Consider the following 25,939-nt stretch of genomic DNA (forward strand, 5'->3'; position numbering starts at 1 on the left):
GCAGCGGTTTTTCATCTCCGGCTTAAATTTACTTTACTAATGACACATTGTGGAGAATTGAGAGAAGCCAATTGTGTTCAGTGTGTGTGTGTGTGTGTGTGTGTGTGTGTGTGTGTGTGTGTGTGTGTGTGTGCGCGCGCGCATGCGTTTGCGCACATTCTGAGTGCATACTCAATGTATGTCTGATTGCACTGAGCTCTTCTCCAAAATATCTTCAAGATAAGCCCAGCCTTGGAACAGGTGAGGTGTGTGTGTGTGTGTGTGTGTGTGTGTGTGTGTGTGTGTGTGTGTGTGTGTGTGTGCGCACGTAACCTCAGATCTCATGATTAGGATGATGAGGGCTGATTCTTGGTGTGTGTTCCCAGTACGTCCAGAGTGATGAGGGTGTATTTTCAATATACGTCTAACGTTGCTCAGTTTCATGAGGGGCTGAGAGTCTGGTGAGGGCCCATTTGAAGTGTGTGTGTGTGTGTATCTAATCCTGCTGTGTGTGTGTTCAGGGAGATGAAGGCTCTGTGTTTAGCTTGGGGGCGTCGGCGTGTCCATGTGTGGAGAAGGTTCAGGGCTCCTCCCTGCTGCCTGTGCAGGTGGATCGGAAGATCACACTACAGGCTCGCAACTTGCACCTCTACCAGGTACAACACACACACACACACACACACACACACACACACACACTACAGGCCCATAACATGCACCTGTACCAAGTACAACGCACACGCACACACACACACACACGCACGCACACACACATAGAAAAGCATACTTTTTTTACACATATACGCACACACACAAAACACAAACATACAGTACATTCATATAGAAACTTGCTTCATCAGAGCCTGAAAATAGAATCAGTGTTTGGGTAAAATCAACACCAAAAAATCTGTTTGTCTTTGTGAAGGACCGTGAGCTGGAGTATGAGTGTGTACTAGTGATCGAGGGCCGGACAGTCATGGTGGACGCCTATGTGGAGAGCGATGATTCAGACCCTGAGGTGTTTGACATCACCTGCCAGCTTCACAAGGTAAACATGTCCACTGGGACAGTGTGTAACAGCAGCAATGAATAGACTGTAAAAATGGCTCCTTGACTGACCTCTGTGTTGTCTTTGTGTCTGGCCTTAGTACTCGTACGCAGCTCCCGTGGAGGAGTACAACGCCATGGTGTACGTCAAGAGGAGAAACACCTTTCACGTGGACAGTGCACAAGACCTCTACGGTAAGACAACCCCTCCCCAACACACACACACACACACACACACACACACACACACACACACACACACACACACACACCTGGACTTACTCTGTCAGAACTGTATACCCTTCAAGCAGTGAGGAAATGGGTTTGGTAGCATATCTTGTTGTGGTTGGCCATTTGGACTTTGGTTTGGAAGGAACTGATGAAATGGTGCCTCGGAGCAGGGAAAGCAGTGGAGTGATTTTTCTTTCTTCCCCTGTACTCCATTACGCCAGACTTCATCAGAAACTTGTTCTTTTCTGGCAACTTTTTCCCCGTGCGCATCCCAATCTAGAGTGGGTTGCGTATGAGTTTGATCAGGGACACATGATGACACACATGAAACAGTAGCACACAGCTGGTGCAGGCAGGACAGCTGGATTTTCGCCTCTCGGCCGCTGCGTGCTGTTTTTCTTTCTGCGCACACATGTGGTATCTATTTACACTCCGCAGCAAGTTCTACTGCAGCCCCAGGCCCGGCAGCCCTGTGTGTGTGTGTGTGTGTGTGTGTGTGTGTGCACTTGTGTGTATGTGTGCGCTTGTGTGTGTGTGCTTGTTTGTGTGGGTGTGTGTGGGTATGTGTGTGTCAATCTCTGTGCCTGTGTGTTCAAATCCATGTCTGCTTTTGTACATGTGGGTGTTTGTGAGTGATTGTGATGTGACAAGTTTATGGGTCAGTATTTTCACTTCACAGAGCACTACCGTCTCCCAAAAGTAGTAATTCTTCGTATGTGTCACAGTAAAATTGTCCAAAGGCTAACGCACTGACGGAGTAAACAGATTGGTTCATTTGTAGCGCTGCCAAGCTCAGAAGTAGCTTTGAGGTTCATCTTGCAAACCAGTAACTCATAAAGGCGAAAATAACACTTGTGTCAAAAGTTCTAAATCAGGGCAATGTTCTTGTTTGCTTGCTTTGTTGGAACTGTGTTTGCTAGTTGTGTGCTGTTTCATTTGCTCCGCTGAACTATGTTGCCCCTGTTGCAGTCACTGGTGTTGGACTGCATCTATGTTTTGTGTGTGTTAGAGTGAAATTGTACCTGTACCTGTTTTTAATTTGACACCTGTATGTTGTACATTGGAAGGATTATTGTCCACCTATACTTGTGTGTATTGTGTGTTTGCATGGTTATTGTACTCTTAAGGGCCGTTCATACCAAGATTGATAAATAAATTGTTGCAGCTCATATGAATTATTACAACGTCCACACATAAACTATATCACTTACGACATGAAGAACGATATCGTCTGGGATCACTTTCAGAGCGATTTTGAGCACGATAAAAAGCTGATAGCCAATCAGAATCCATCAAATTTCAGACATCAAACTTCATCAACTTAAGGAGAGACTTTCCTTATTCCTTATCGTTGGTCAGTGTGGACGCTCATGTTGTTATGGTTACAATTATCTTTGTAGTTATCATTCCTGGTGTGAATAGTCCTTTATACCTGTGTGTGTGTTGGAGCGATGGTGTTCACCCGTTCGCGTGCGTGTGTGTTGTGTGTTTCAGTGACTCTCTACAACTGCTCAGTGGGCCGTTCAGACTGTAGCCGATGCCACACGGCGGAGCCGCGCTACGGCTGTGTGTGGTGCGGTGGCGCCCACTCCAAGTGCGTCTACGCCGGCTCCTGCCACCAGTCCGTGGAGAACACCTGCCCCGCGCCTGTCATCCATTTTGTGAGTCTTACCGCAATATGAGACATGCCAACCTGACACCTATGGCTGTGTGTGTGTGTGTGTGTGTGTGTGTGTGTGTGTGTGTGTGTTTTGCATGAACAATCTGCTAACACTTTACTTGGATAGTCAACCTACCAAGATTTTACATGGCTAGCTTGTTGAAAATCAAGTTCAATCTTTAAATTGTTGTTGTTGTGCAATTGTTATACTTTAACCAAACAATTGTTGTGCAATTGTTAATACTTTAACCAAACCCTAAATAGTTGTTGTTAGAGTGTTTTAGTTTGTTTACAATCTGAGCTTCAGTCATTGGTGTAACTGGCTGATGGTCTTCACGATGACGTCGTGTTCTTTTCCTGCAGATTGAGCCTCTCTCCGGGCTGGTTGAGGGCGGCACCGTGGTAACCATCACCGGCTCCAACCTGGGCCAGAAGGCACAGGACATCCAGGGCTCGGTCAGGGTGGCCGGTGTGCCGTGCGAGGTCATTCCCCACCTCTACGAGATCTCCTCCAGGTAAAACGCCTGGTTGATACTGAGCATTCTAAAACGTAGATCAAGACCAAAAGATCATTTCAATGCAGTTTGTTTTTTCATTGAAAAAAGTTTGTAGTCTACAACTAAACTCAATCAGTGTATGCAAAATTGACTGTAAATATTGTTCAAGGGACGTGCACATTCTCAGCCCCAGATGTTTGCTCCAGGAGTTGTTTACGCTATGCAGCGTCTACACAGTTGTGATTGCTCGGCACAATGGCAGTAGCCAAAATTGGGACAGAGGGGGATCAAGTTCACAATGAATTGATAGATAAATATCCTGTGGATTTAACACAGGATTAACTCTGGGACACCTGCTATTGTGATGTTTGGAGTATTATTATTATTATTATTATTATTATTATTATTATTATTACATGGATTGCGTGTATGTAATGTGCGTGTTCTCCGTCATGTAGGATTGTGTGTCGGACCAAAGCCAGCGTGGAGGAGAAGTCTGGCCACGTGCAGGTGGAAGTGAGCGGGGGAGGCAATGGTCTGTCCAGCCAGCGCTTCAGCTACCAGGTGAGAGAGCACCACACAGCGCCACACATCACCCAGGAACACTATGGAATTGGGATATGGAATTGTGGGATTGGATTAAGACTTGTTAATAAAGGAAGAGGAGGATGGATTACACATAGCATGGGTCACTGGTATTCTGCCACACACACACACACACACACACACACACACGCACACGCACATGCACACCGGGACAACCGCAATGTTTGTAAAGATAAAAAAAGGGTCTATTCAAAGTCCCTTTAAAGACCATTTTCTACCACTGAGAGACTCTGCTACTACTGTGATGATCAACTAATGTACTTATTTTTTCCCTCTGTTTTGTACCTCTGCCCATCATCTCTCTCGCTCTTGCTCTCCCCCCCCACCTCTCTCTCTCCCTCTCCCTTTAAATTGTTGTTGTTGTGCTCTCCCCCCCCCCTCTCTCTCTCTGTCTCAGGACCCCCTGGTGACAGAAGTGGCTCCTCGGCGGGGTCCCATAGCGGGGGGCACGTCTCTGACGCTGTCAGGCCGGAACTTGCTGACGGGGCGGGCCAGTGAGATCAGCGTGCTGGTGGGCAGCGTGCCCTGCACCATGTGAGTCAATCATATACATACACACACAGTCCTCAGACATACTCACTCACTCTCGCTCTCTCTCTCTTTCCCTTCCTTCCTGTTTCTTTATCTGTTAACCTCTTTCTTCTCTCTTCCTTTCTCTTTCCTTCTCTCTTTCTTTCTTCCATCCTTGCTCTCTTTCTCCACCTCTCTCTTTCAATTCAATTCAGTTCAATTCAATAAAGCTGTATTGGCATGACCATTCAGAAAGGAAGTGTTGGGAAAGCATAGCGTATAAAGGCATATTCTCTCTCTCTCTCTGTGTGTGTGTGTGTGCGCGTGTTCAGTGTGGGGAAGGTGCAGGAGGCCTCCATAGAGTGTGTGACTAACAGCAGTGCCAGTATCGGGGAGCACAGGGTGACTGTGCGCTATGGCAGCAGTGAGCGCCATCTCCATGGAACCATGTATCACTACACTTCCAACCCCAACATCACACGTGCCCTCCCCTCCAAGAGCTTCCTCAGGTGTGTGTGTGTGTGTGTGTGTGTGTGTGTGTGGCTGTTATGTGTGTGAGAGAAAAGTTTATGTGCAATAAAGATTGACATTTTTTCTTTTGCTCAATTCTAATGAAGAGTTGAGCTTTATTTGTGCACAAATGATAACCACACTGAATAAAAGAGCTGAAGTCATTCTTGCTGCCAGTTGCGCTTATATAATCATGATTGTGAGATGGTGTTTGAGTTTCCCAGTTCCTGTGCCTGTGTCTGTGTCTGTGTGTGCATGTTATATGTGTTGTGTATTGATGTCTGTACTGCTCACCCACCCCCCCCCCCCCCCCCCCCCACAGTGGTGGCCGAGTGATCTATGTGAATGGCCATAACCTCGATGTGGTCCAGGAGCCTCGTATGATGGTCACAGTGTACCCTGCAGAGTCCAGCCCGGACAGGAAGAGTAAGAGGAGGAGCAGGAAGAGTGGCCACTCCGCGGGCCTCCTCGGCCCGGTCCAGGAGGACAGCCTGCTGGGAAGGCACAGACGGATTGTCCCAGAACCCGACTGCCCCAAAGGCGTGCTCTGCTCTGCGAAAAAGGTGAGCCTCTGCTTGACCAGTGAGCTGATGCTGTGATGGCCTAATTATGGCAATACAGTAGTAATTACAGTTTATAATGTACAAGACTGAAGATGGCTTATTCATAAAACATTGGCCACTGGAGCGTTCCGCCATGTTTGTAGGTATTGCCGTATAAGAAGTTGCAGTTATAGCACTTTTCAAGGCACCCAAAGCACTTTACAGTGAAGGAGGAACCTCACTAACCACCACTAAACCAATGTGGAGTCCTGGTGGTGTTCCATAGAGGTCTGGTTGCAGAAAATCATTGGTTCACATACACTGAAACACAGTAAAATTATGCTCAATGTTGTCTGCCACTGACAGATTTCATTACTGTTAATGAGATTCAACTCACTCATATGCTTTATTCTTTTTTGTGCCTCTTGTACACCTCTCTCTCTCTCTCTCTCTCTCTCTCTCTCTCTCTCACCGTTAGTACGTGGAGCGCTGCGAACCGAACACCACGTCGCTGCTCCTGTGCCGGACCCCGGCGGTGGACATTTACGCCCTTGACGGACAGGTGCAGGTGGAGTTCCTGCTGGACAACCTGCGCTTCGACTTCCAGGCCGTGATGCTGACGCCCTTTGTGTACGAGCTCAACGCCACCCTGCGGCACCTTAACCAGCACGACCCCAGCAAGCCCTTCCGCTACAAGCCCGGCAGTGTCATCTCCGTAGAGGTCAGTACTGAGGGGGAGGAGGCTTGCGGAGGGACGGATGACCCTGGTCAGCGGGATTAAAAAGGCATCTAGGAACGGACTGCACACAATATAAAATGTGTTTTCTAGCTGCTTTTTGCAGAGGGGTCATCAAGCTATTATCAGACATAATTGAATCTAATGTACAGTATGTATTGTGTGTACTTGCAAATGTAGGACTCTCTCCATTTTAATGCACATTTGTCAATGGAAGCATTTCAAACTATAAACACATTAAACATTGCTTCATCTTTCTCTTACTATGTACAGTATACTGTTCTATGTGTACTGTTATTATTAATTGTTCTAATGTTATGAATTAGACAAAGTGCTTTGGACAAAGTGTCCGCTTAGTACCATAAACATGAGTATCTTTACGCCGTGTTTTTAGGGGGAGAATTTGGACCTGGCCATCTTTAAGGAAGAGGTGGTGGCGATGATAGGGGAGGGAGTGTGTGCGGTCAAGACCCTGACCCAGAACCACCTGTACTGTGAGCCGCCGCCCCAGCAGCCTTCTCCAGGGCCCGGCAGGAGGCGGGACGGCGCCGACGCCCTGCCAGAGTTCACAGTGAGTCCCGCTCATCTCTCCGTATCAATAAAGTATCTGTCTGTCTGTCTGTCTATCTATCCATTGATCCATCCACACTCACACAAACTGCTAAACAGAACATACATTTTGGACATTTCTGTCCATTGTCTGTGATCGTGATCCCCACTCTAACTCTAATACACCCTCTACACACACACACACACACACACACACACACACACACACACCCACACACACCCCAACCATACACTATATGCTATAGTTATCATGGACAAAATATTGTGACAGTATTGTATGATGAAGTCCTCTGTGTTTTCTACCCCTATCTTTAACACAACCCCCCCCCCCCCCCCTGACCAAAGGTGCAAATGGGCAACCTGAACTTTTCATTGGGCCGAGTCCAGTACGACACACTCAGCCAGTCCACCTTCCCTCTGGAGGCCAAGATCGGCGTGGGCGTGGGAGCCTCCATTGTGGCCCTCATAGTGTTCATCATCGTGCTCATATACAGGTATGAAGCAGCAGGAGTTAGAATGGCTAACACAACAACAAGAGTTGAGAGACAAACACATTTTCTTTATTAACTGTGGAAATATTCAAAATCATAATCCAATGTGTGTGAATATTTGCCTTTGTTTGCAGATTCACTTTTTCACAATTGTCACTAAGAATGCTTTTGCTTCCTTAAAGTGAGCTTATAGACTTCTGTTTTTTTCTACTTGAAGAAACAGACGTATATTATGTACCAATATAGTATATGCATTAAAGAGTGAATGCATTAAACTAAATGCATTCACTAATTGGCAATATATTGTAGGTCACAAGCCCATTAGAAGTATCATAATCCCCTGAACCTTGACATGGGGATTTGCTCTTGTTGCTCTTTCTGGTGTGAATTACACTCAATCACAGGAGCCTGAAGTCCATCTGCTTCTTATTGAGCACAGTGGCAGCCAAGTCTGGGAATTAGGTGTCACCTCTCTTTTGTAACTTTCTCTCTCTTTCCCTCTCTTTCCCTCTCTTTGTGTGTGTGTGTGTGTGTGACTGACAGGAGGAAGAGTAAACAGGCCCTGAGAGATTATAAGAAGGTTCAGATCCAGCTGGAGAATCTGGAGACCAGCGTGCGTGACCGCTGCAAGAAGGAGTTCACGGGTGAGCAAGGAGAAAGGGGGAGGGAGGGAGGGATGGAGAAAGGGAGGGATGGAGAGAGGAAGGGAGGGATGGAGGGAGGGGAGCAAATATGAAAAGGAGCTGAAGACGGGGGGAATGTTTTTGATAATGGCTTCAGATGAAAGAACGGGACACCAAAGGAAAATAAAAAAAGGACATTTTGAAGGATTTTAAACTTTGAGCACTCCCTCAGTGGAAATGTATTTGTGTGTCTTTCTAGATATTAGGGGGATCGGTTTTATTTTCTTAAAAATGTCATGTCTCAATGAAATGAGCTCACATATTAATCCTCACATAAATCTGGTGTAACTTTCAGTTGACTCAGAGGTTAGCTGAAATGGAGTGTGAAACTGTATTAACACAGTCACCAGATTTGGAGTTGGACATTTTCAATCTTTTCACACATGACCTTTCCACATCAACACACTGCCTGGACTTGACCCCTGACCTTTAACCCTCTACGCTCTCCTCGATCCGTCTACAGATCTGATGACTGAGATGATGGACATGTCCAGTGATCTAGTGGGATCAGGAATCCCGTTCCTGGACTACCGGAGGTACGCAGAGCGGATCTTCTTCCCGGGCCACCGAGAGTCGCCCCTGCGCCGAGACCTGGACGTGCAGGAGTGTCGCCGGGCAACCGTGGAGCAGGGCCTGGTGCAGCTCTCCAACCTGCTCAACAGCAAACTCTTCCTCACCAAGGTAACGCTGCTCTGCTCTGTTGCCACGGTGACCCAGTGTGCATCTTTAGCTCGAGGACACCGTGTCCTCGCTCTGACCGAAGAGGTCAAGTCGGTTTTAGAAGCAATGTTTCAAGACAAACAGGAACTGGGATGGCAAGAGAGGCTAGCAACCCTGGTGTTGTGGCACATTTCCTTTCTCTCTGTCATATAATCCCTTGGATGTAGTTGCACTATTCTGAGACCTTGTGAATTGAACCCAGGGACAAATAAAGTTTTTTCAAATTGAAGTGAATCCAATCCCATACTAGCCTGACGAGCCAGACCCACATTAAAATGTAGGGTCTGGGTACTCACCGTTCGCAGTGCTCAGTCCGAGGGGCGGGATAATCAGTTGTCTTTCAAATTCCCTCTGCACGCAATAGGACAGCGGCACCGCTATGAGTCCCATGCGTTTCCCACCAGCGGAGCTAGTTGGCTAGTTCAAACGTTTGCCTACTTAATAAAAGCTTAACTCGTGTCACACTGTTCGCCAACAGCAACATCCAGCTTATTTGTTTTCAAGTAGCAGGGAATTCAAGCCAAACCGTTGCAACTATGCCATCAATCATTATGTTAAGCCCACCTAACGAATCTATACACGATTTCATTGGCCTGATTAAGTTTCGATTTCTGGAGCTCACAAGCCAACGGAGAGTTGCTAGACTAGCCCTGGCAGCAAATGTAATTTGCTGCCGCTAGGGGCGCGTCTAGATTTCTAGGCTAATCCAATACTTCTTTCTGAGATCTTTTGTGAGACTCTCTTAGTCTATCATTCTCTTGTGTGAGATTAACTCCCATCTCCTGTCCGGTCCCATAGTTCATCCACACCCTGGAGAGCCAGCGGACATTCTCGCCGCGAGACCGAGCGTACGTGGCCTCGCTGCTGACCGTGGCGCTGCACGGCAAGCTGGAGTACTTCACCGACATCCTCAAAACACTCCTCAATGACCTGGTGGAGCAGTACGTGGCCAAGAACCCCAAACTTATGCTGAGGAGGTGAGGAGGTGGGAAGGGGCAGAGAAGTGTATTTATCTTTACGTAGGAGAATATGTTTCTGACTGTGTGTGTGTGTGTGTGTGTGTGTGTGTGTGTGTGTGTGTGTGTGTGTGTGTGTGTGGAGAGGTTGGAGAGAATCTGTGAGATTTCTCTGCATGTCCCATTGCAGTGTTTTGCTCCCCCTGTGGTGAAAGCGTTCTGCACTGCCTGTCAGACAACTTCTCATCTTTATGCTTTTGGATCTCATTCGTGTCTCCTGGGCAGAGCCAAAAGCCTTGACCGTTCTCTTTCTCCTTGCTTGTCTGGCAGGACGGAGACAGTGGTGGAGAAACTGCTGACGAACTGGATGTCCATCTGCCTTTACGCGTTCCTCCGGGTGAGATTCCGACAGCGGGAGGGGGGTTAGGAGGAGGGGGAACGTGGAAATAAGCCAGAACCTAAAAGTCCTGCTAGAACCGTAACTGTAACTGAGCCGGGACGGCGGCCATCGTCAACTCACAAACAGCTGCCTAAGTAGCCCATCTGGTCGTGTAGTTAGGAACTAATAATCATAAAACTGCGAAAGGCTGCAGGATGTGTGTTTAGTGTGTGTTCATGCCTGCTAAGAAAATGCGCCCCTGCCAAACAGTTGTGCTCGTTTGTATCCTCATTCGCTCACTCGTGTCGTTTTTATTCTCCTTTGGCAGGACTCGGCAGGGGAGTCTCTCTACATGCTCTTCAGAGCCATCAAGCACCAGGTGGACAAAGGGCCAGTGGACGCCGTGACGGGCAAAGCCAAATACACCCTCAACGACAACCGGCTACTACGAGAGGACCTGGAGTACCGCACTCTGGTGAGGGTTCCTCTCTCGCTCTCCTTGTGATTTTTATGTTTCTCCTGTTTTTTTTGTGTTTGAGAATTTATAAGGATTCAAGTTACCCTTTTATACAACGGCTTTGGAAAAGTATCAAAGTCTCACGTAGACTTTCTCACTTAGTCTCACTTATAGTTTCCAAACTCTAGCAAAGATTTTTGAGATGGAACGATTCCATTAACAAAATAATAAGTACATTTTAACGAAATTCTCTCTTTCTCTTTCTCTCTCTCTCTCTCTCTCTCTCTCTCTCTCTCTCTCTCTCCCCCTCTCTCTCTCCTCTATCACTCTGTCTCTCTCTCATTCTCCCTCCCAGACAGTGAATGTATTAATGCAGGGCACGGGAACAAATGAGGCCCAGCCCGTCCCTGCCAAAGTCCTCGACTGTGACACCATCACCCAGGTGAAAGAGAAGATCCTGGACCAGGTCTACAAGAGCACATCCTTCTCCCACCGGCCCCACTCCGACTCCCTGGACCTGGGTGAGTCCACTGGCTATAGCCGCTGGTGTAAAGCACCAATGGCTAGAACTGTGTGGAACTTGAGTTGTCTTAAATGCACCATAGAGTTTGTCGTGGCACTCATCCTTTGACTTGCATTGTTTTCAGTACAGTGCCCCTGGAGGTTAAAAGTAGTATTACTGGTTTTCATGATAACTTTACTAGATATCTTGGCAACAAAGAACAGAAGCTTTTTTGATATTACATCAAGACTCTCTCTCCCACTCACTTCCTGTCATTCTCCACTGTCCTGTCATTAAAGGCATAAAAAGCCCAAAAATATACTTAAAAAAAAAGATAGGTATTTCTTTACATTCTGATGCTATTTCCAGGTCCTTTTTAAATGTTTTAAACTTATGAAGCTACACATAGCCCCATGAAGTGCACTGGCAGGTCAGCTGAGAATGTGTTGAATGTCCGTGTAACATTATTGTGTTAAAGGGACACCAGGCAAGCCTGATGCTTTTTCTCTACAAAACTCCCTCTGGCTCGGTCTGAAGCTCTTTTCCTTTTTTTTTTTGCGTCTTCCGTCAAGGGTTTTCGCTGGTTCTTCGCCGGCTCTGCCATTATACACACGTTTGCAACAATCTTGTTAGCCTTGTTAGTTTTGTTAGCCTGCCTCTGTGCTGTAAACTGATTCTGCTTCGGTCGGTGGGTAGGATACACCGAACTTGCAAGTGGGATATTCTTCCTAGGCAGTAGGGGCGGCCGAGAGAGCCTTCATTCGCCCCGTAATGAGTCATTTAACCATATACCGACTTACGAAGATGATTAATTAACACGAAAACGTTGCCTGGTGTCCCTTTAATAGCTATTGTTGTGTCCTTGTTTGGCTGTAGAATGGCGGTCAGGTGTGGCTGGCCACCTGATCCTCTCCGATGAAGACCTGACGTCTGTGGTGCAGGGCAACTGGAAGCGTCTCAACACACTGCAACATTACAAGGTGCAGTACAACAACAACCCCAGAGTACTCTACCATGGCACACAGCCTCTTGCATATGACCTCCTTATAAAGACCACTGAGTTCAGTACTGTTAGAATTAATCTTGATCAAGTTTGCTCTTTTTTTGCTCTGCGTGTATGCTAACATGCAAATAAACGACTCTGTGTAGCAGAGCTTGTGCAAGAGCACTGTGCGAATCCATCCTTCTCTGTAGCTGTGCTGGGAGCTTGTGGGAGCTCTGCTGTATGCTGTATGGCCAGGCGCTTACGTGTTAGCTGTTAGGCACGTGAGGACCACTAGGGGGCAGCCCGCTCTGACCTCCTGTCTCTTCTCCTCAGGTTCCAGATGGAGCCACCGTGGCCTTGGTCCCACGGCACAGTAAACACATTCACCATGACAACCACGACTACGTGGCAGGAGAGAGTAAGTATTGAGATCATGCACACACACACACACACACACACATACACACACTCACACTCACACTCACACTCACACTCACACTCAGATCCTGTTAAAACATCCACATGTGTCTGCATGGTCCTAGCTCTGTTCTACAGTGTTTTGACTTTTTGAATGCCCTGCTCCTGCCATTCTCTCTGAGCGTTGTGCCGTCGGCATTCCCCCTCTGACTTGTGTCCTCTCTTCCTCCCTGAGCAGAGACCCCGATGCTGGAGGATGCGGACGAGGGCGGTGTGAGGCTCTGGCACCTGGTCAAGGCCAGCGAGGAGCCCGAGCTTCCCAAACACCGGCGAGGCAGCCTGAGGGAGAGGGAGAGGGCCAAGGCCATCCCTGAGATCTACCTCACACGCCTGCTCTCCATGAAGGTAGCGCACACGCACACACACACACACACACACACACACACACACACACACACACACACACACACACACACACCAAATAAGGATGTGTATTACTCAAACTTCTTGTCTTTTACTTTTTACTCCAAAACATCAGCTCGGCTACAGTGAAACGATGTCTTCCCCACTCATACTGTGTGTGTGTGTGTGTGTGTGTGTGTGTTTAGGGAACACTCCAGAAGTTTGTGGACGATTTATTCACAGTGATTCTCAGCACTAGCCGGCCGGTGCCTCTGGCCGTCAAGTACTTCTTCGACCTTCTGGATGACCAGGCGGCGCACCACGGGATCGCCGACTCCGAGACCATCCACATCTGGAAAACCAACAGGTAGGGAAGGGAAAGAAAGAAAATTCCAGAAGGAGGTCTCCTCTTAAACAATGCCTCCCAAAGCCAGACGCCCCCAGGACTTTTCTTGTGTGTGGTTTTAATGCCTACCACATGTTTATTGCTTGAGTAACTGAATAATTGTGCTGTAAGAACCATATGTACTTCCAGCACGGAACATTGTGGAAAATCAGACCACTTTCCAATAGCAGAGAGAGAGAGATAAATGGTTCTTGTTTTTCTTTGTTCCCCCACGACAGTCTGCCACTGCGGTTCTGGATCAACATTGTGAAGAACCCTCAGTTCATCTTTGACGTCCAGGCGTCGGACCATGTGGACGCCGTGCTGTCGGTCATCTCCCAGACCTTCATGGACTCCTGCACCATCGCCGAGCACAAACTGGGCAGGGTGAGCAAAAAACAGGAGGAGAGGGAGGGAAGGAAAAAACGATTGATTGAATGAAAGGAACAAAGAAAAAGGGGGTGTGTGGAATGCCTTGGCCGAGTTTGGCCCCTTGCGGCTGGGCTAGACCGTCTGGCAGAGCGAACAATAAAAACAAAGTTGTCTGTTACATCATCCTGGTGTCAACCAAGCAACATGCTTTTGCTGGGCACACACTGGACAGGGTGAGCGAGAGGATAGAGAAGGAGGGAGGGAGAGAAGGAGAGAAAGAGGGAGGGAAAGAAGGAGGGAGGGAAGAAAGGAAAGCAGGACAAGAGAGTGGTGTGAGACACGAGTTGAGGTGTTAAGAAGCATATGTGTGAAAGCTGCAGTCATTTCGGGATAGCTGGCTGTAATGTGGGACAGGATTGGATGTGTGTGTGGGGGGGGGGGCAAAGGTGTGAGGGGTGGAGTACAGCATGAAAGGCGGGTGATGAGGCGAGTGTGTGGAAACGTTTGCACTCACTCACTCTTCTCCCTCTCCCTTGTCTTCTTCCTTTGTAACGCCCGGCTGAATAGGACTCGCCCATCAACAAACTGCTGTATGCCAGAGATATCCCGCGCTACAAGCAGATGGTGGAGAGGTGAGAAACACACACACACACACACACACACACACACACACAGGTTTTACAGCCCCCATAGTCCTTTGATTTACACCCCTCCATTCTTTGAGAGGAAGGAAATTCATGAAGCAAGAGATTTTATCCAGACACTTTTGGTTGTCACAGATGGGCCTTAACGGCAGGTTTGGAATGTGATGAAAGCCAAGCCGAGAGCTGAACTCATGACCTCCCAGTAAAGCGATTCACTTGAGTGCCTCGACTGTGTTCAGTGCACCTAGTCCTGCAGTCAACTCATTAGTAGACGTCTGTCTTTTGTCCTTTCTCTCTCTCCTCCACCTCCTGTAGATACTACGCTGATATCAGACAAACCATCTCAGCGAGTGACCAGGAGATGAACTCTGCCTTGGCTGAGCTTTCTAGGGTAACGCTCTTTACAGAATATTAATAGACTGCATGTCATTTTGTTCTCAGATTTGCTTCCAATTGTGTCATCTATGTGTCTATTGAACGTGATGTCAAATGGTATTAAACATGTATGAGACCTAGAGTAAATGTGACATTTTTCTTTCTCCAGAATTACTCGGGGGAGTTGAATTACCTGGTGGCTCTCCATGAGCTTTACAAGTATATCAACAAATACTACGATCAGGTGAGAACAGGAGGACCAAGAGCATTATGAGAATGCACTGCTTTCCTTTTTGAGTTGTGAATTTATAGTGCATCAGCCTCTTATGCTTTATTACAACTTTCAAGCCCTCAATCTTTACACTTTCGTATGTCCTATAACTCTCTTAAACTTTTATCCTGTCCTGTATCGATTGATATCGATGTAGTAGTGATTGTTTGGCACTTCCATCCAAGTTAAGAGTTTTCCTGCTTGGGCGACTTTCTGTTGTGTTAGTTGAATAAGAGCCAGTCATGCTGTCATGAGGTAATGATGGTGTGGTTGTTGTAACGATGTCCATATCCCCTGATGCTCCCTCACAGATCATTGGAGCGTTGGAGGAGGACACCACTGCTCAGAAGATGCAGCTTGGCTACAGGCTACAGCAGATCGCCGCCGCCGTAGAAAACAAAGTGACCGACTTGTGACCGACCAGGAACAAGAGCGTGGGGAGCGTGGGAGAGAAAAGGGAGGGAGAGAGACAAAGCGTGGGGGGAAACAGACAAACAGGACACTAAAAAAAGACTCCCTGAAGAGAGGGTTTGGGGGAGGAGGGCCTTCACACTCACTCATTTGAAAACATTGAGGAGGCAAGTGGGGCGTTGTGTTGTGAATAAGTCGTCTGAAAACACAAGCCATGTGTGTGCCCTCGTTCTTTGGGATGAAGGAGCAGAGGGACCGTTGGGCTTGCTTTACTGAAGTTATCACATTCCATGTTGTTCAAGTGCAAAGTGGCTTGAACGGACAAATAAATACAAATAATACTCATGAGGAGCGTTGTGGAAGCAATAGACAGAGGTAGAAGCCTGTGGCCTCTTTGCCTGGTAAAGCTGAACACAAAGATCCTTCTTTGGGGTGGAGCAGGATCATGAAGTAGAATGGGCCATGGGCTGTGGCTACTGCCGGCTATGCACAGGAAAAGCACCGGTTCTGCGCTCACGCATGCTGGCCACAGCACAGGACACTACGCCACAAGCACTCACACGGTTTTTCTTTGGTCTGTGTGTGTGTGTGCGTGTTACACAAGAGAGGTTATGATTATATCTTTAACCACTTCTTGGGAGGACATGGACTTCCTGATCCTCTTTGACTGACCTTTGTTCTCTTGGAGCAGCTTCATTGGTATGGACCAAGTGGTGTGGACCTGCAGACTTGTCCAGACGTGGAGGCTGTGGACCACAGTGCTGTTGAGAGTCTGGCCTCTTGTGGCTGGTGGAGATGATGAAAGTTGTATATTACATCATTTTGGTGTCAAGCAAGCAACATGCTTTTCCCATCTTTCTCTACCTCTCCCCTTTCTGCGTGTGTGTGTGTCTGTGTGTGTGTCTGTGTGTCTGTGTCTGTGTGTGCTTTTAGCTCCTGTCTCTCCCAGGATGTTTAATTCTGACATGAGGAAGCTGCATTTGGGCATTAGTTGTGTATACTTCCTATTCCTTTTCTGAATATCACTGGCAAACAAAAGAAGCTACCATAAATTATGATCCCTTGATGTTTTAATTATTTATTTATGTTTTAATGATAAGCCCTCTCCCTTCATCACCCACGATATCTGTCAACCAGCACATATCCGTCCACAGTACAGCTGAGCAAAGAGGTTGTTCCGGAATGTTCGTATCATAATCAAGAGGAAGGGCCTGGTCAAAGCCATATGGCTCTGGGCCTGGTCACACGTTACATGTTTTGTTTTGTTTTGTTTCCATGTGGTACCATCAGAATTGAAAGCATTTCATGAACACTTCAGAGCTACTCCATAAGCCCTTGATGCCACTATGTGCAACACCAGAGAAGGGTCTGTGAAACAAACTGCTTTTAAACCTGTCAGTGTTTAAAAAAAAAAAAAACAATGGTGCATTTGAAAGATGGTTTGATAGTTCAATGTGGAGTGTTTCATTTCTGTTTTTTTTTTCCCATGTATTTTCTTCTTTAGCTTTGCTGATATTGTTGTTAAGAGTCACTGTAAGGATGGTTACTATGAAAGATGAACTTATCAGACCGATAAACTGTCTGAAATCATTGTCATATGGTGTGGTTATGAAATCTGTATTTTTAACATTCCTCAATGTGGTTCCAGAATAAGACCAATCAAGTGATCATGTGTGACCTTTTTTTTAATTTTTTTTTTTTTTTTTTTAAGTCATTTGTGTTGTATGGTACTTACCTATGAAGTCATACTGCCTTGTAATTATGGACGCGAATGTTGGGGGAGGGGGGGGGATGTGGATACATGATTTTGTGTTAATAATGTAGTTCTCTTTTTGAACACACGAGGACAGCAAAGACAGCAGAATCCATGACTGTCAGTGGAGGTCGAACACTACTGTCTACTTACGCACCTGTAGTTACATCATGTTAAAATTGAACAAACAAAAAAACAGTTTTCCCATAGTCCACACAGTCTGATGCATTTACGTATCCACGTAGATTGTTGATATATATATGAATACACTATAATACACCATGCGTGTTATGAGGTCTATAAGAAGCTGCTTGAGTAGGACATGTGGGTACGTGGAAAATAAAGGTTGTTATGGTTAACAACTGCACAATTTCTGTTAGCTCGGTCTCTGTGATTGAGATTCGCTGAGTTTGATTTGTCACTGAAAAACTGTCCAGTTAAAGCTTACAAACTGACCAATCAGCTAGGGAATTAATTATTGTTCATTAGGTTGTAAAAAATTCGTCAGTGTAGAGCAGGCTCGTTTTCACAGCATTTTCTTTGTTAATATCCGTGTAAATATTGTTTTAACAGATCCTCATTGTAGCCCATTTACTTGTTTAATAAAATACTGTCATGAAAAAAAAGATGCCTTCTCTTTTTGTTCTGTTTTTTTTTTTTAGTTTTTACTCTTAGGCATAATGCTACATGACCTGGCATGTCAAGCAGTAGCCTATTTCATAAATCATATATGCAGATTTGGATGGTAACCCACCTATTCCCTACATGTTTGGGAAAGGTAGCGCCACATAAAGGCTATCTTAATCACTCATCACGCATAACTCATGCTTTAATTTAGGAGGAACGGGGTCTTTCAACGCCATGAGATACTAACTACAAGACTATAATAAGGATGTATCCAAATACAAACTAATTGTATACAATTGAACGCTGTGAAGACTTTCTGAAGAATTAATTTCCTGTCGTAGTAAAATCAAATAGAAGGAACCATTTTGTGAGTTTGCACAAAATACAAACACAAATGTGGACACTAACTTCGGCTTGTCTTATAAACAGAGGAACATATCTCACTGGAACGTTGTTCGATGCCGGATTTAGAAATACGTGACAATATCCGTCACTACAACCAACAAAGTATCGCAGGATTTGTTCTCAAAATGGTATCGATAGTTAAAGTACAGTGAACAGCTCACGCCCCACTGCGGAACGCCGTTTGTAATCCTGCAAATGGTATCTTTTCTCAATCACATAAATCCAACAATTGCAGCCTACGCCTTAGAAAGAAGATAAAAACAGCTGCACACGCAAGGAGTATAGCTAGCATCGCTAGCAAAATAAATTCAGTTGTGCTAGCCAACTAGCTAGCTACGCAGAACAGGTAAGCTAACTTGTTAGCTATGTGGACAATTATCACTTAGTCGTTGGGTTATATAGATTGCATTAAACGTGCACATGCAATCCAAGCAATCAAATGTGCCGATGTCTTTTAATAACGTCTTAAATATTTACATTAAGTTTGCTAGTTGTAGACAGTGTGCATGGTCATTTGCGAAGCTAAGCTTGCTAAAAACTAGCTTTGCTTAGTCAATTTGAATGAATTTTGGTTACATATACTATGAAATGATAACGTATTGTCGACAGTAACTAGCAGACTATAATATTTTATGTGCAATCTAACGAGATTGTTATAGCACACATTTTGGACATGGTGATTAATGTCCACATGACATTGTTAGCTTGAACGGATTTGCTAAATGACGTTAACGTTATAGTGATGTTGACAAGGCACACGAATGAGTTTATTTCTATGTTGTTCTCTCCATGGACTGCCAAGTTAATAGGTTTGAAAGATTTACTCCAGAAAATCCCTTCTATGGCGCCACTACATCATAAAATGATGTAACACCGTCCCCAGTCTAGTCATCGGTCTAATTAAATTGTGCCTGCGTTGGTTCTCTGGCTATATTATACGACGCACAAGCAGCGATTGGATGTCAATATTTACACGTACACTTATACGTACGTTTACCGGAAATACATGAAAAGCATAGACTCTACAATTGCACAGGCAGTGCAGCCACCATTATCAGTAACTCCATAGGCAGTGTCAGTCAGAGAGATTGACGTGCAAAGACTTCTTTGAGTGAAAGGTTTCTGCTATGCCTTTGACCTGCCTTGAGCTGTGTCCTATTATTTGTGACGTTAATGATGGTACAGGAGTATGAAACTAATGAAGCCTAAATTGTGCATTCAGCAATAAGTGATGGAGCCCTCAGAGCAGTCCGCGGCGGACCCCGAGGCCCAGGAGGTGAATCCAGTCTACCTTCAGCAGCTGCGGGAGCTGGACATCCCTGAGGAGGCTGCAAAACAGGTAGCCCACTGTTGGTTTGGATTAGATTAGATTAAACTTTATTGTCATTGTATTGTGCAGAGTACAAGTACAGAGACACTGAAACCAGTACCAGTTTGTACCAGTTTGCTCATGATAGTGATTTTTAATATACTGTATTATACATTTTGCATGATACATTTCTGCCTTCCAGGCAGTTGATCTTGATGCGATTCGTGGACTGTGTAGGATGCCTTTAAGTCACTTTGTTCAATAGTGACTGATAATTATCTGACCTTCACCGTTTTTCATTCATTCATTCATTTCATTTCAGGCCCTGTTGCACACACGAAATGTGTCTGCAGAAGAGGCCGCCATGTACTACTTCAACAAGCTGGAGAATGAGGTGACATAGCCGATGCAGGTACACTATGAAACAGCACTTCTTCTGCCTGTGCGCCAAGCATATTTCAATGTTTCCTGCCCCTTTGTTTTCAGGAGGAAGGGGATGAGGATCTGATGTTCAAAATGGTGTTTGTAGTAAACATGGATCTGTCGATGGGTGTCGGCAAGGTACTGGCAATCAGTGGTTTTATTTTTAAATTCTCAGAAGCTTCTCCCCTTAGAAGTGTGCAGTAGTGTGTTTCACAGAGCAGTTTGGGATCACAGGAAACGTTTCTGACGCTAAGTAAAATCTTCAAAGATGTTCAAATTATTTGTGCACAATAATTGAATTGTATTCAATGACAGCACAAACTGAATGGCCTACAGGAATATGGACCGTAACTTATCACATAAGACACATTGTACTTAATTATCTTCTATCTATCCATCCATCTGTATTAGAAGTCTCATGGATGTGTTGAGATCGAGGTTGGCTTAAGAATTTGGCAAGGACAACTTAAAGCACCAATGCTGTATGTCTTAATGACTTATGACACCTTTGGATAGAAACTAAAGATGACCTTTCTGTTTGTTTGAAGGTGGCAGCCCAGGTTGGTCATGCTGCTGTGGGCTTGTACCAGGCCATGCAGGAGAAGAACAGCTGGAGGGAGATGGCCTGGAAATGGGACCATTCTGGGTAAGAGCACTTCAGATATGTTCCACTGACACCTCGTTGTTTCGTATTGGCACAATGCTTACGCGCCCAGAGCGCCTCGCGTGTTGTGCACCTCACGTTTTTGCAAAGACACTTCCAAGTGCCTCCGATTAAAAGTATATCTCAAAGCGGAAAGGCGCCCGACGTCATTCACGTTTTTATGAAAACTTATACGGCTCTTCACAATGCAAGTAGAACGCTCCATTGACTCGAATGAGATTTCCCAAAGTTCTAGAGGTCATTATTTTCTACTAGAGGAGTAGTGTAGAATAGAATAGATGAGTCTTTCGGATTCAAACGAAAATGGAGTAGTGTGGATGTAGCGTGCCTGTGTGAAATGCCGCAAGAAAACTGGGTAATTTACACTTTCCAACTCGGGCCACAGATTTACAAGTCTGATGGAAAGGGCCATTACTTTGAAAGATTAAGGGTCTGGCAAAGAACAATGTAATGGCCCAACTCGAGGGGCGGCAACAAGCATGCATTTAAAAATCTCACTGCAAGCAATTGGATAACACTAGACCATGCTTACTCTGAATGATTTCGGACTTCGACGCAATTGGATAACACTACGACCAATGTGTACTGTCCAGCGCTGTCTTCATCAGTTTAGCTGGTTTCCCAGAATGTTGGGGTAAAAGTAACGTGCATCATTGCTCTTTGCCAGAGTGTCTCGCAGAGACAATTCCATTGTGCTCTCGCGAGAACTCTGGATTTCCAGGGTAATTACTTTGCCAAATTGTAATAAAAATAGTATACATTTTCTGTGAACATACAGTATACACAACTGACTGTGTATGTGCAGGCTGCCAGAGGCATTTCGCAGACAGCAATTATTATATCTCACCTTGACCCCAATGTAGGGGAACCATAAAGTGCCAATGGCCACTGTGGTCTGTAATTGCAAAACTATTATATCAGATTTTATAGTGACTGTGATCAGAAAAACTACTTTGCCATACTGGCACAGACACCCCGGGACTCACAGTGTTATCTATGTATGGCGCTGGAAAAAATGATTGATATTAACAGTGTCACACATCGGATACAGTCTACTATTTCCTAGTTATTATATTTTTTAATGCTGTACAGTGTTTAGAGCATGTATAGATGTAGTGTGTCACAAGCAACTCTGTTTTTGTTGTTACGTTTGGCTAAAAGTTGTTTGTGTCTGTCGTCTTGCAGAGCTAAGAAGGTGGTGTTGCAGGGATCTAATATGGCACACCTGCTGGAACTCCAGGCCTTGGCAATGAGTCTTAATTTGCCGACATACCTAGTACAGGATGCAGGACTGACTCAGGTTAGAAACTCATTACTCACCTAAATGTATCCACCAATATGTCTTAGGAGAATGACAGTGTTGCCTTAATTTGGTTTATATTGTATGCTTAGGTGGAGTCCGGCTCTCGAACCGTCCTGGCCATCATCGGAGAAGAGGAGATGGTCAACAACGTCACCGGAAGTCTAAAACTCCTTTGAGCACGGACCTCGAGGATGCTGTGAAAATGAATGGCTATGCAGTACCACTTTTTAACCACTGGGGGGCGGCATAGCCTCACAACAGCAAGTCTTGGCATGCAAGCGTTATAAAACAGCCCATTTTCAAAAAAAGAATGCAAAGATTCCGAGGACACCATCCTCCCTAACATACACATATAGTGCAAAGACAAACACTTATTATTTGTTTCCTTTCCGTGTCATTGATAAGAACGATGGAAAGGCGGGTCAATCCGCGGGAGCGATGGCGATATCTTAGGTTTTCTTGAGGCGCCATATGTCTACGTAAGAGACAAAGTTTGCACGCCTGAGTTTAGAATTGATGAGAAAAGAGAACAAGGTGATAAGAACGATGGCCATAGTAAAGGGAATATCATGATTGTTGTGAAACTAAATTCCATGACTAGTCTTATTTCAACACCAATTTCTGACCAGCGTTCCATGATGAGGAAGTCTTATAATAGGACCCCGTTTTTTTGGTGATCTTCAAGCCAAAGTAGTTTGCCGTTGACAAGATATCTTGTAAAATTAAGATTTTAGATGTAGGATAACAGTGTCCCTCTAATGTCTAATAAGAATACCACATCACTAAAGGGTTTTTTTCCCCTTTACTGCTTCTTTGATGTTAAAATCAATGTATGTGTACTTTATGTAGCCTATGGTAGTGACATGCTCTCCCCAAGGATTCCCTTTAGCAACAACTAATGCATCAATGTAAAATTGGCCAGCTTTCCCATATGTATTGTGCAGTGCCATGTTTAATATTCCTCTGCAATTGTTGTTGGACTCTGTTACCTTAACTTTTTTTCTGCTTACGGGAAGAGGTCATCTTGACAGTGCAGTGCTCTTATCTGAAACAGGGGGGACTTTTTATTTGTTTCATAACATGCTCTTGATAGCTCTGTAACACTATTGCATATCTGAACCCTGTGCTCATTGTTATTAGGCATGGGGTAAAGTTGATGTTGTATGTTTACAAATGTGTCGTGTTCCTATTCTTCCTTAATTCAGAAAAATACTTGTAACGGTTTTAAGTGTGATAAATGGAGATAAGGAGTGTTAAAAACAAGACATGAACGAATCACAAGTCATGCTGTGTATTACGTTTTCTTCCATATATAGGTCTATACTAAATGCTATATGTAGAAATTCAATAATGATATGGCCACTGAGTGTTTTCTAGCTAAAAAAAAAAAATAGCACGATAAGACATGGTTTGGGGACATCACACTCTATCAGTAGCTGCAAAACAACTCAAGTTACAGTGGTGGGAGATTTTATGACCATGACATGGCTGTAGTTATAGTTGCCATGTGAATTGCACGGCCCTTCAAAAGTTGTGGCATTAGGCTTATTCAAATATATGCGCCGCTGCATAGACCTGGCTGAACATGGTGCATGCTGGACTTTTTACACCATGAAAACATGTTAATACATAATATGTCTGTGGATTGATATGATTTGACTTCTTCAATGCATTGTTTAAATCCATCATGCATTATTTCAGTCAGAGCTGCATGAAGTCAAGTGAGCCACGTTTTAGAGTGACCTTTTATTGTGACCTGTGTAAGGTACACCTGGGCAATAATCATGCTGTTTCAACAGCATCATCATATGTCTCACCTGTCAGATGGCTTGATTATCGTAGCAAAGGTTAAGTGCTCACTATTAGATTTTTTACCAATTTGTGGGGAAACCAGAACCTAAACTCTTGAAAAATGTGATAGAAATTAAGTGCGGTTATATTTTTGTTGAATGTACTAGGCAACAACAAACGGGTAATTGCTCGAGTATCTTCCACTGTTAGAATCCACGTGACTGGGCTGCTAGGGTGAAGGCCATTCAGATCGACAAAAGCAGCATTGTAGAGCTTAAGCTTCGGTCTGGCATGATCACCGGGGAACTTGGAATGGAACAGACATTTAATCACGTGCTCCGCCTATCCCACTGAACAAAGGTTATCCTGTTGTTAGTCTGTCCACAAATCCCAACGTCTATTGCATTCTTTACTGGAAAACGGGTTTGCAGCTTCAGCTGTGGAGATAAACTGTAGGAATCGCAAATAACACTGGGGGAATATTGCTTGATGACAATAAGTCACTTTAACCATTTACGTGATTCCAGCTTCGTTGAATTAAGGTTAATAGCCTACATAATATGTGTATGGGTTGATGGGCTCATTCGACTTCTAACATGCATTGTGTAAATCACATTCAGTCGGATCTGCGTGAATGACCTTATGAAAGTGCTTTCTGTAGACTGTGAGTGACTCTGTGTAGGCGATGTTTACCTCTCCGAACCTAAATATCGACGAACTTCACCAATACATGTTTTAAAGCATTGTATATTGAATCTATTGTTTGACAGCCAGCGGACAGGTAGCAAGACATATTTCAAATTTCAGCGGAAGTTGATTTAGCCTACGTGGCGACATCTTGTGAAATGGCCTTAGTTATCAAAGAGTTCAGCTTAGCTGTAGGCTACTCTCCACGTATGCTATTATTGGTTTTTGCCATTCACAGATGAAGATGGTAAGGCAGGTTACGAGCGCTGCACCAAAACTTGTTCTTTGGACTTTCTATAGGCTATATTGAGGCGTTGCCTAATAAAAACCACGGTCGTTTTCAGTGATTCACAATGGATACGTCAAATAAATAAATAAATAAATAAATAAAGTCTATGCACATTACGTCATGGATACAGGCTCATTCGCCCTTCCCCCACCCCGGAGCCGTTCTGTGGCGGAAAAAATTGCAGGCTCGTCTCGATCCGCGAGCACATTTTCTCTGAATAACACGACGAACTCAAACCTGAGGAAAGCCAAATAATTGTCGTTTCCACAGCTATAGCCTGCTTTTTTATCGTGTTTTTTTTTATCTGACTGGGTGTGGCAAAGAACCCAGGGCCATTAACACACTAGCCTTACACATCAGATACATTTCGACTAGGTGTAGGCCGATAGCTTATCTATTTTTAGCTGTTAGTTCTCGACCATTAGGCTACACATATTTGAACAAGCAACCGAACGGTCTGTGGCGAGAGAACTAGCCTACTCGGTTATCCAAATGCAGACTGCTCACTGCTGAGAAATTTAGGCTCGCTGTTTCCCCCACCACTGCAACAAATGACGTGTGTGTTTTTATATTAACCAATCAAATTACGCCTACCAGCCGCGTGACATGTAAGAAATACAAGTAACCAATAGAAGCCTGGCTACATTGTATCCATTCATGCTCAGTTTCCTCAACACGCCCTCGCCGTGGACGTGAGAATGAAACTTGGCCAAATGGATACATCGGGCTCTTACATTACTCGCTGTAATATTTGCTTTAATGCAAGTCGCCACCAATCGTGAAGTATATTAAAATGTTCCCTATACTGTATATTTAAAGTTGCATACGAATATGTAGTCTATAGGCTACTGTAAGAATTGCGTAATCGACATTAGGAAAAAGACTTAAAAGTACAAACGTGATGTAGCCTATAAATACACGCACACAATAATAAGATAAAGCCACTCCATTTACCCCTCTATACTTTCCCATTTTAGGTTTATATTTTAGGGTTGTGTTGGTCAGAGGGATATTGTTATGCTCTCGTTATGTGTTCTCAGCGTTAACATAGATTAAACAGGCGGAGGGACTACAAGTGATGGAAAAGAACATTGCACGCAGGTCAGTTTCCTTGGCCAATCATGGGGCAGATCCCACAAGAGCGACATCTCATATTCCATTCATAGCCAGTTAAGGTGGGGCTGACCCTACCTCTAATGTCGTAGTCCCTGGTATGGGGCTCCGGAAACCCCGTGTGCTAGCATGAACTATATAGCTATGGGTAGCTTAAGCAAGTCCCCCTTTGCGCTGAATAGAAACCATGTAAATCAGAATTTTAGAAGAAAATAGAGTCCCTCAATGAAGGAAAGG

At 44.9% G+C, this 25,939-nt stretch overlaps 2 protein-coding genes across 5 annotated transcripts in view; both read left to right on the top strand.

The window, feature by feature from the left end:
• The window catches only part of plxnb1b (plexin b1b), a 79,475-nt gene extending 62,122 nt beyond the window's left edge, over nucleotides 1–17,353 (top strand). For all 3 annotated transcript variants that reach the window (XM_042090507.1, XM_042090506.1, XM_042090508.1), the window contains 27 exons: nucleotides 501–635; nucleotides 905–1,027; nucleotides 1,128–1,221; nucleotides 2,752–2,918; nucleotides 3,281–3,432; nucleotides 3,873–3,978; nucleotides 4,418–4,554; nucleotides 4,863–5,039; nucleotides 5,363–5,603; nucleotides 6,061–6,303; nucleotides 6,713–6,889; nucleotides 7,234–7,382; nucleotides 7,923–8,023; nucleotides 8,526–8,743; nucleotides 9,581–9,759; nucleotides 10,069–10,135; nucleotides 10,446–10,592; nucleotides 10,930–11,095; nucleotides 11,953–12,056; nucleotides 12,395–12,479; nucleotides 12,717–12,883; nucleotides 13,087–13,247; nucleotides 13,505–13,652; nucleotides 14,205–14,269; nucleotides 14,597–14,672; nucleotides 14,826–14,900; nucleotides 15,239–17,353. In XM_042090507.1, coding sequence (XP_041946441.1) covers nucleotides 501–635; nucleotides 905–1,027; nucleotides 1,128–1,221; nucleotides 2,752–2,918; nucleotides 3,281–3,432; nucleotides 3,873–3,978; nucleotides 4,418–4,554; nucleotides 4,863–5,039; nucleotides 5,363–5,603; nucleotides 6,061–6,303; nucleotides 6,713–6,889; nucleotides 7,234–7,382; nucleotides 7,923–8,023; nucleotides 8,526–8,743; nucleotides 9,581–9,759; nucleotides 10,069–10,135; nucleotides 10,446–10,592; nucleotides 10,930–11,095; nucleotides 11,953–12,056; nucleotides 12,395–12,479; nucleotides 12,717–12,883; nucleotides 13,087–13,247; nucleotides 13,505–13,652; nucleotides 14,205–14,269; nucleotides 14,597–14,672; nucleotides 14,826–14,900; nucleotides 15,239–15,343 — 3,765 coding nt within the window. In that variant the 3' untranslated portion in view covers nucleotides 15,344–17,353. The remainder of the gene's footprint in view (nucleotides 1–500; nucleotides 636–904; nucleotides 1,028–1,127; nucleotides 1,222–2,751; nucleotides 2,919–3,280; nucleotides 3,433–3,872; nucleotides 3,979–4,417; nucleotides 4,555–4,862; nucleotides 5,040–5,362; nucleotides 5,604–6,060; nucleotides 6,304–6,712; nucleotides 6,890–7,233; nucleotides 7,383–7,922; nucleotides 8,024–8,525; nucleotides 8,744–9,580; nucleotides 9,760–10,068; nucleotides 10,136–10,445; nucleotides 10,593–10,929; nucleotides 11,096–11,952; nucleotides 12,057–12,394; nucleotides 12,480–12,716; nucleotides 12,884–13,086; nucleotides 13,248–13,504; nucleotides 13,653–14,204; nucleotides 14,270–14,596; nucleotides 14,673–14,825; nucleotides 14,901–15,238) is intronic.
• Nucleotides 17,354–18,189: 836 nt separating this feature from the next.
• Nucleotides 18,190–23,103, top strand: si:dkey-19e4.5 (UBA_like_SF and PTH2 domain-containing protein). 2 transcript variants are annotated; one of them, XM_042090523.1, is made up of 7 exons: nucleotides 18,190–18,469; nucleotides 19,346–19,462; nucleotides 19,755–19,826; nucleotides 19,922–19,993; nucleotides 20,404–20,501; nucleotides 21,705–21,819; nucleotides 21,912–23,103. In XM_042090523.1, exons 2-7 carry the CDS (start codon nucleotides 19,355–19,357, stop codon nucleotides 21,996–21,998), a joined length of 552 nt encoding a protein of 183 aa, XP_041946457.1. In that variant the 5' UTR covers nucleotides 18,190–18,469; nucleotides 19,346–19,354; the 3' UTR covers nucleotides 21,999–23,103. The 2 variants fall into 2 exon arrangements, with proteins under 2 accessions (XP_041946457.1, XP_041946456.1); XM_042090522.1 differs by having other exon boundaries at nucleotides 18,191–18,469; nucleotides 19,919–19,993.
• Nucleotides 23,104–25,939: the final 2,836 nt, after the last annotated feature.

The sequence above is a fragment of the Alosa sapidissima genome, chromosome 4 (assembly GCF_018492685.1).
Source record: "Alosa sapidissima isolate fAloSap1 chromosome 4, fAloSap1.pri, whole genome shotgun sequence".
Classification (NCBI taxonomy): Eukaryota; Metazoa; Chordata; class Actinopteri; order Clupeiformes; family Clupeidae; genus Alosa; species Alosa sapidissima.

What these genes read in the sequence shown, in the direction of transcription:
- si:dkey-19e4.5 (XM_042090522.1), top strand. Translation starts at nt 19,355, where the DNA reads ATGGAGCCCTCAGAGCAGTCCGCGGCGGACCCCGAGGCCCAGGAGGTG. An exon ending in TCAACAAGCTGGAGAATGAG is followed by an intron (nt 19,827 to 19,918) that starts GTGACATAGCCG and finishes CTTTGTTTTCAG; the next exon opens with GAGGAAGGGGATGAGGATCT. An exon ending in TGTCGATGGGTGTCGGCAAG is followed by an intron (nt 19,994 to 20,403) that starts GTACTGGCAATC and finishes GTTTGTTTGAAG; the next exon opens with GTGGCAGCCCAGGTTGGTCA.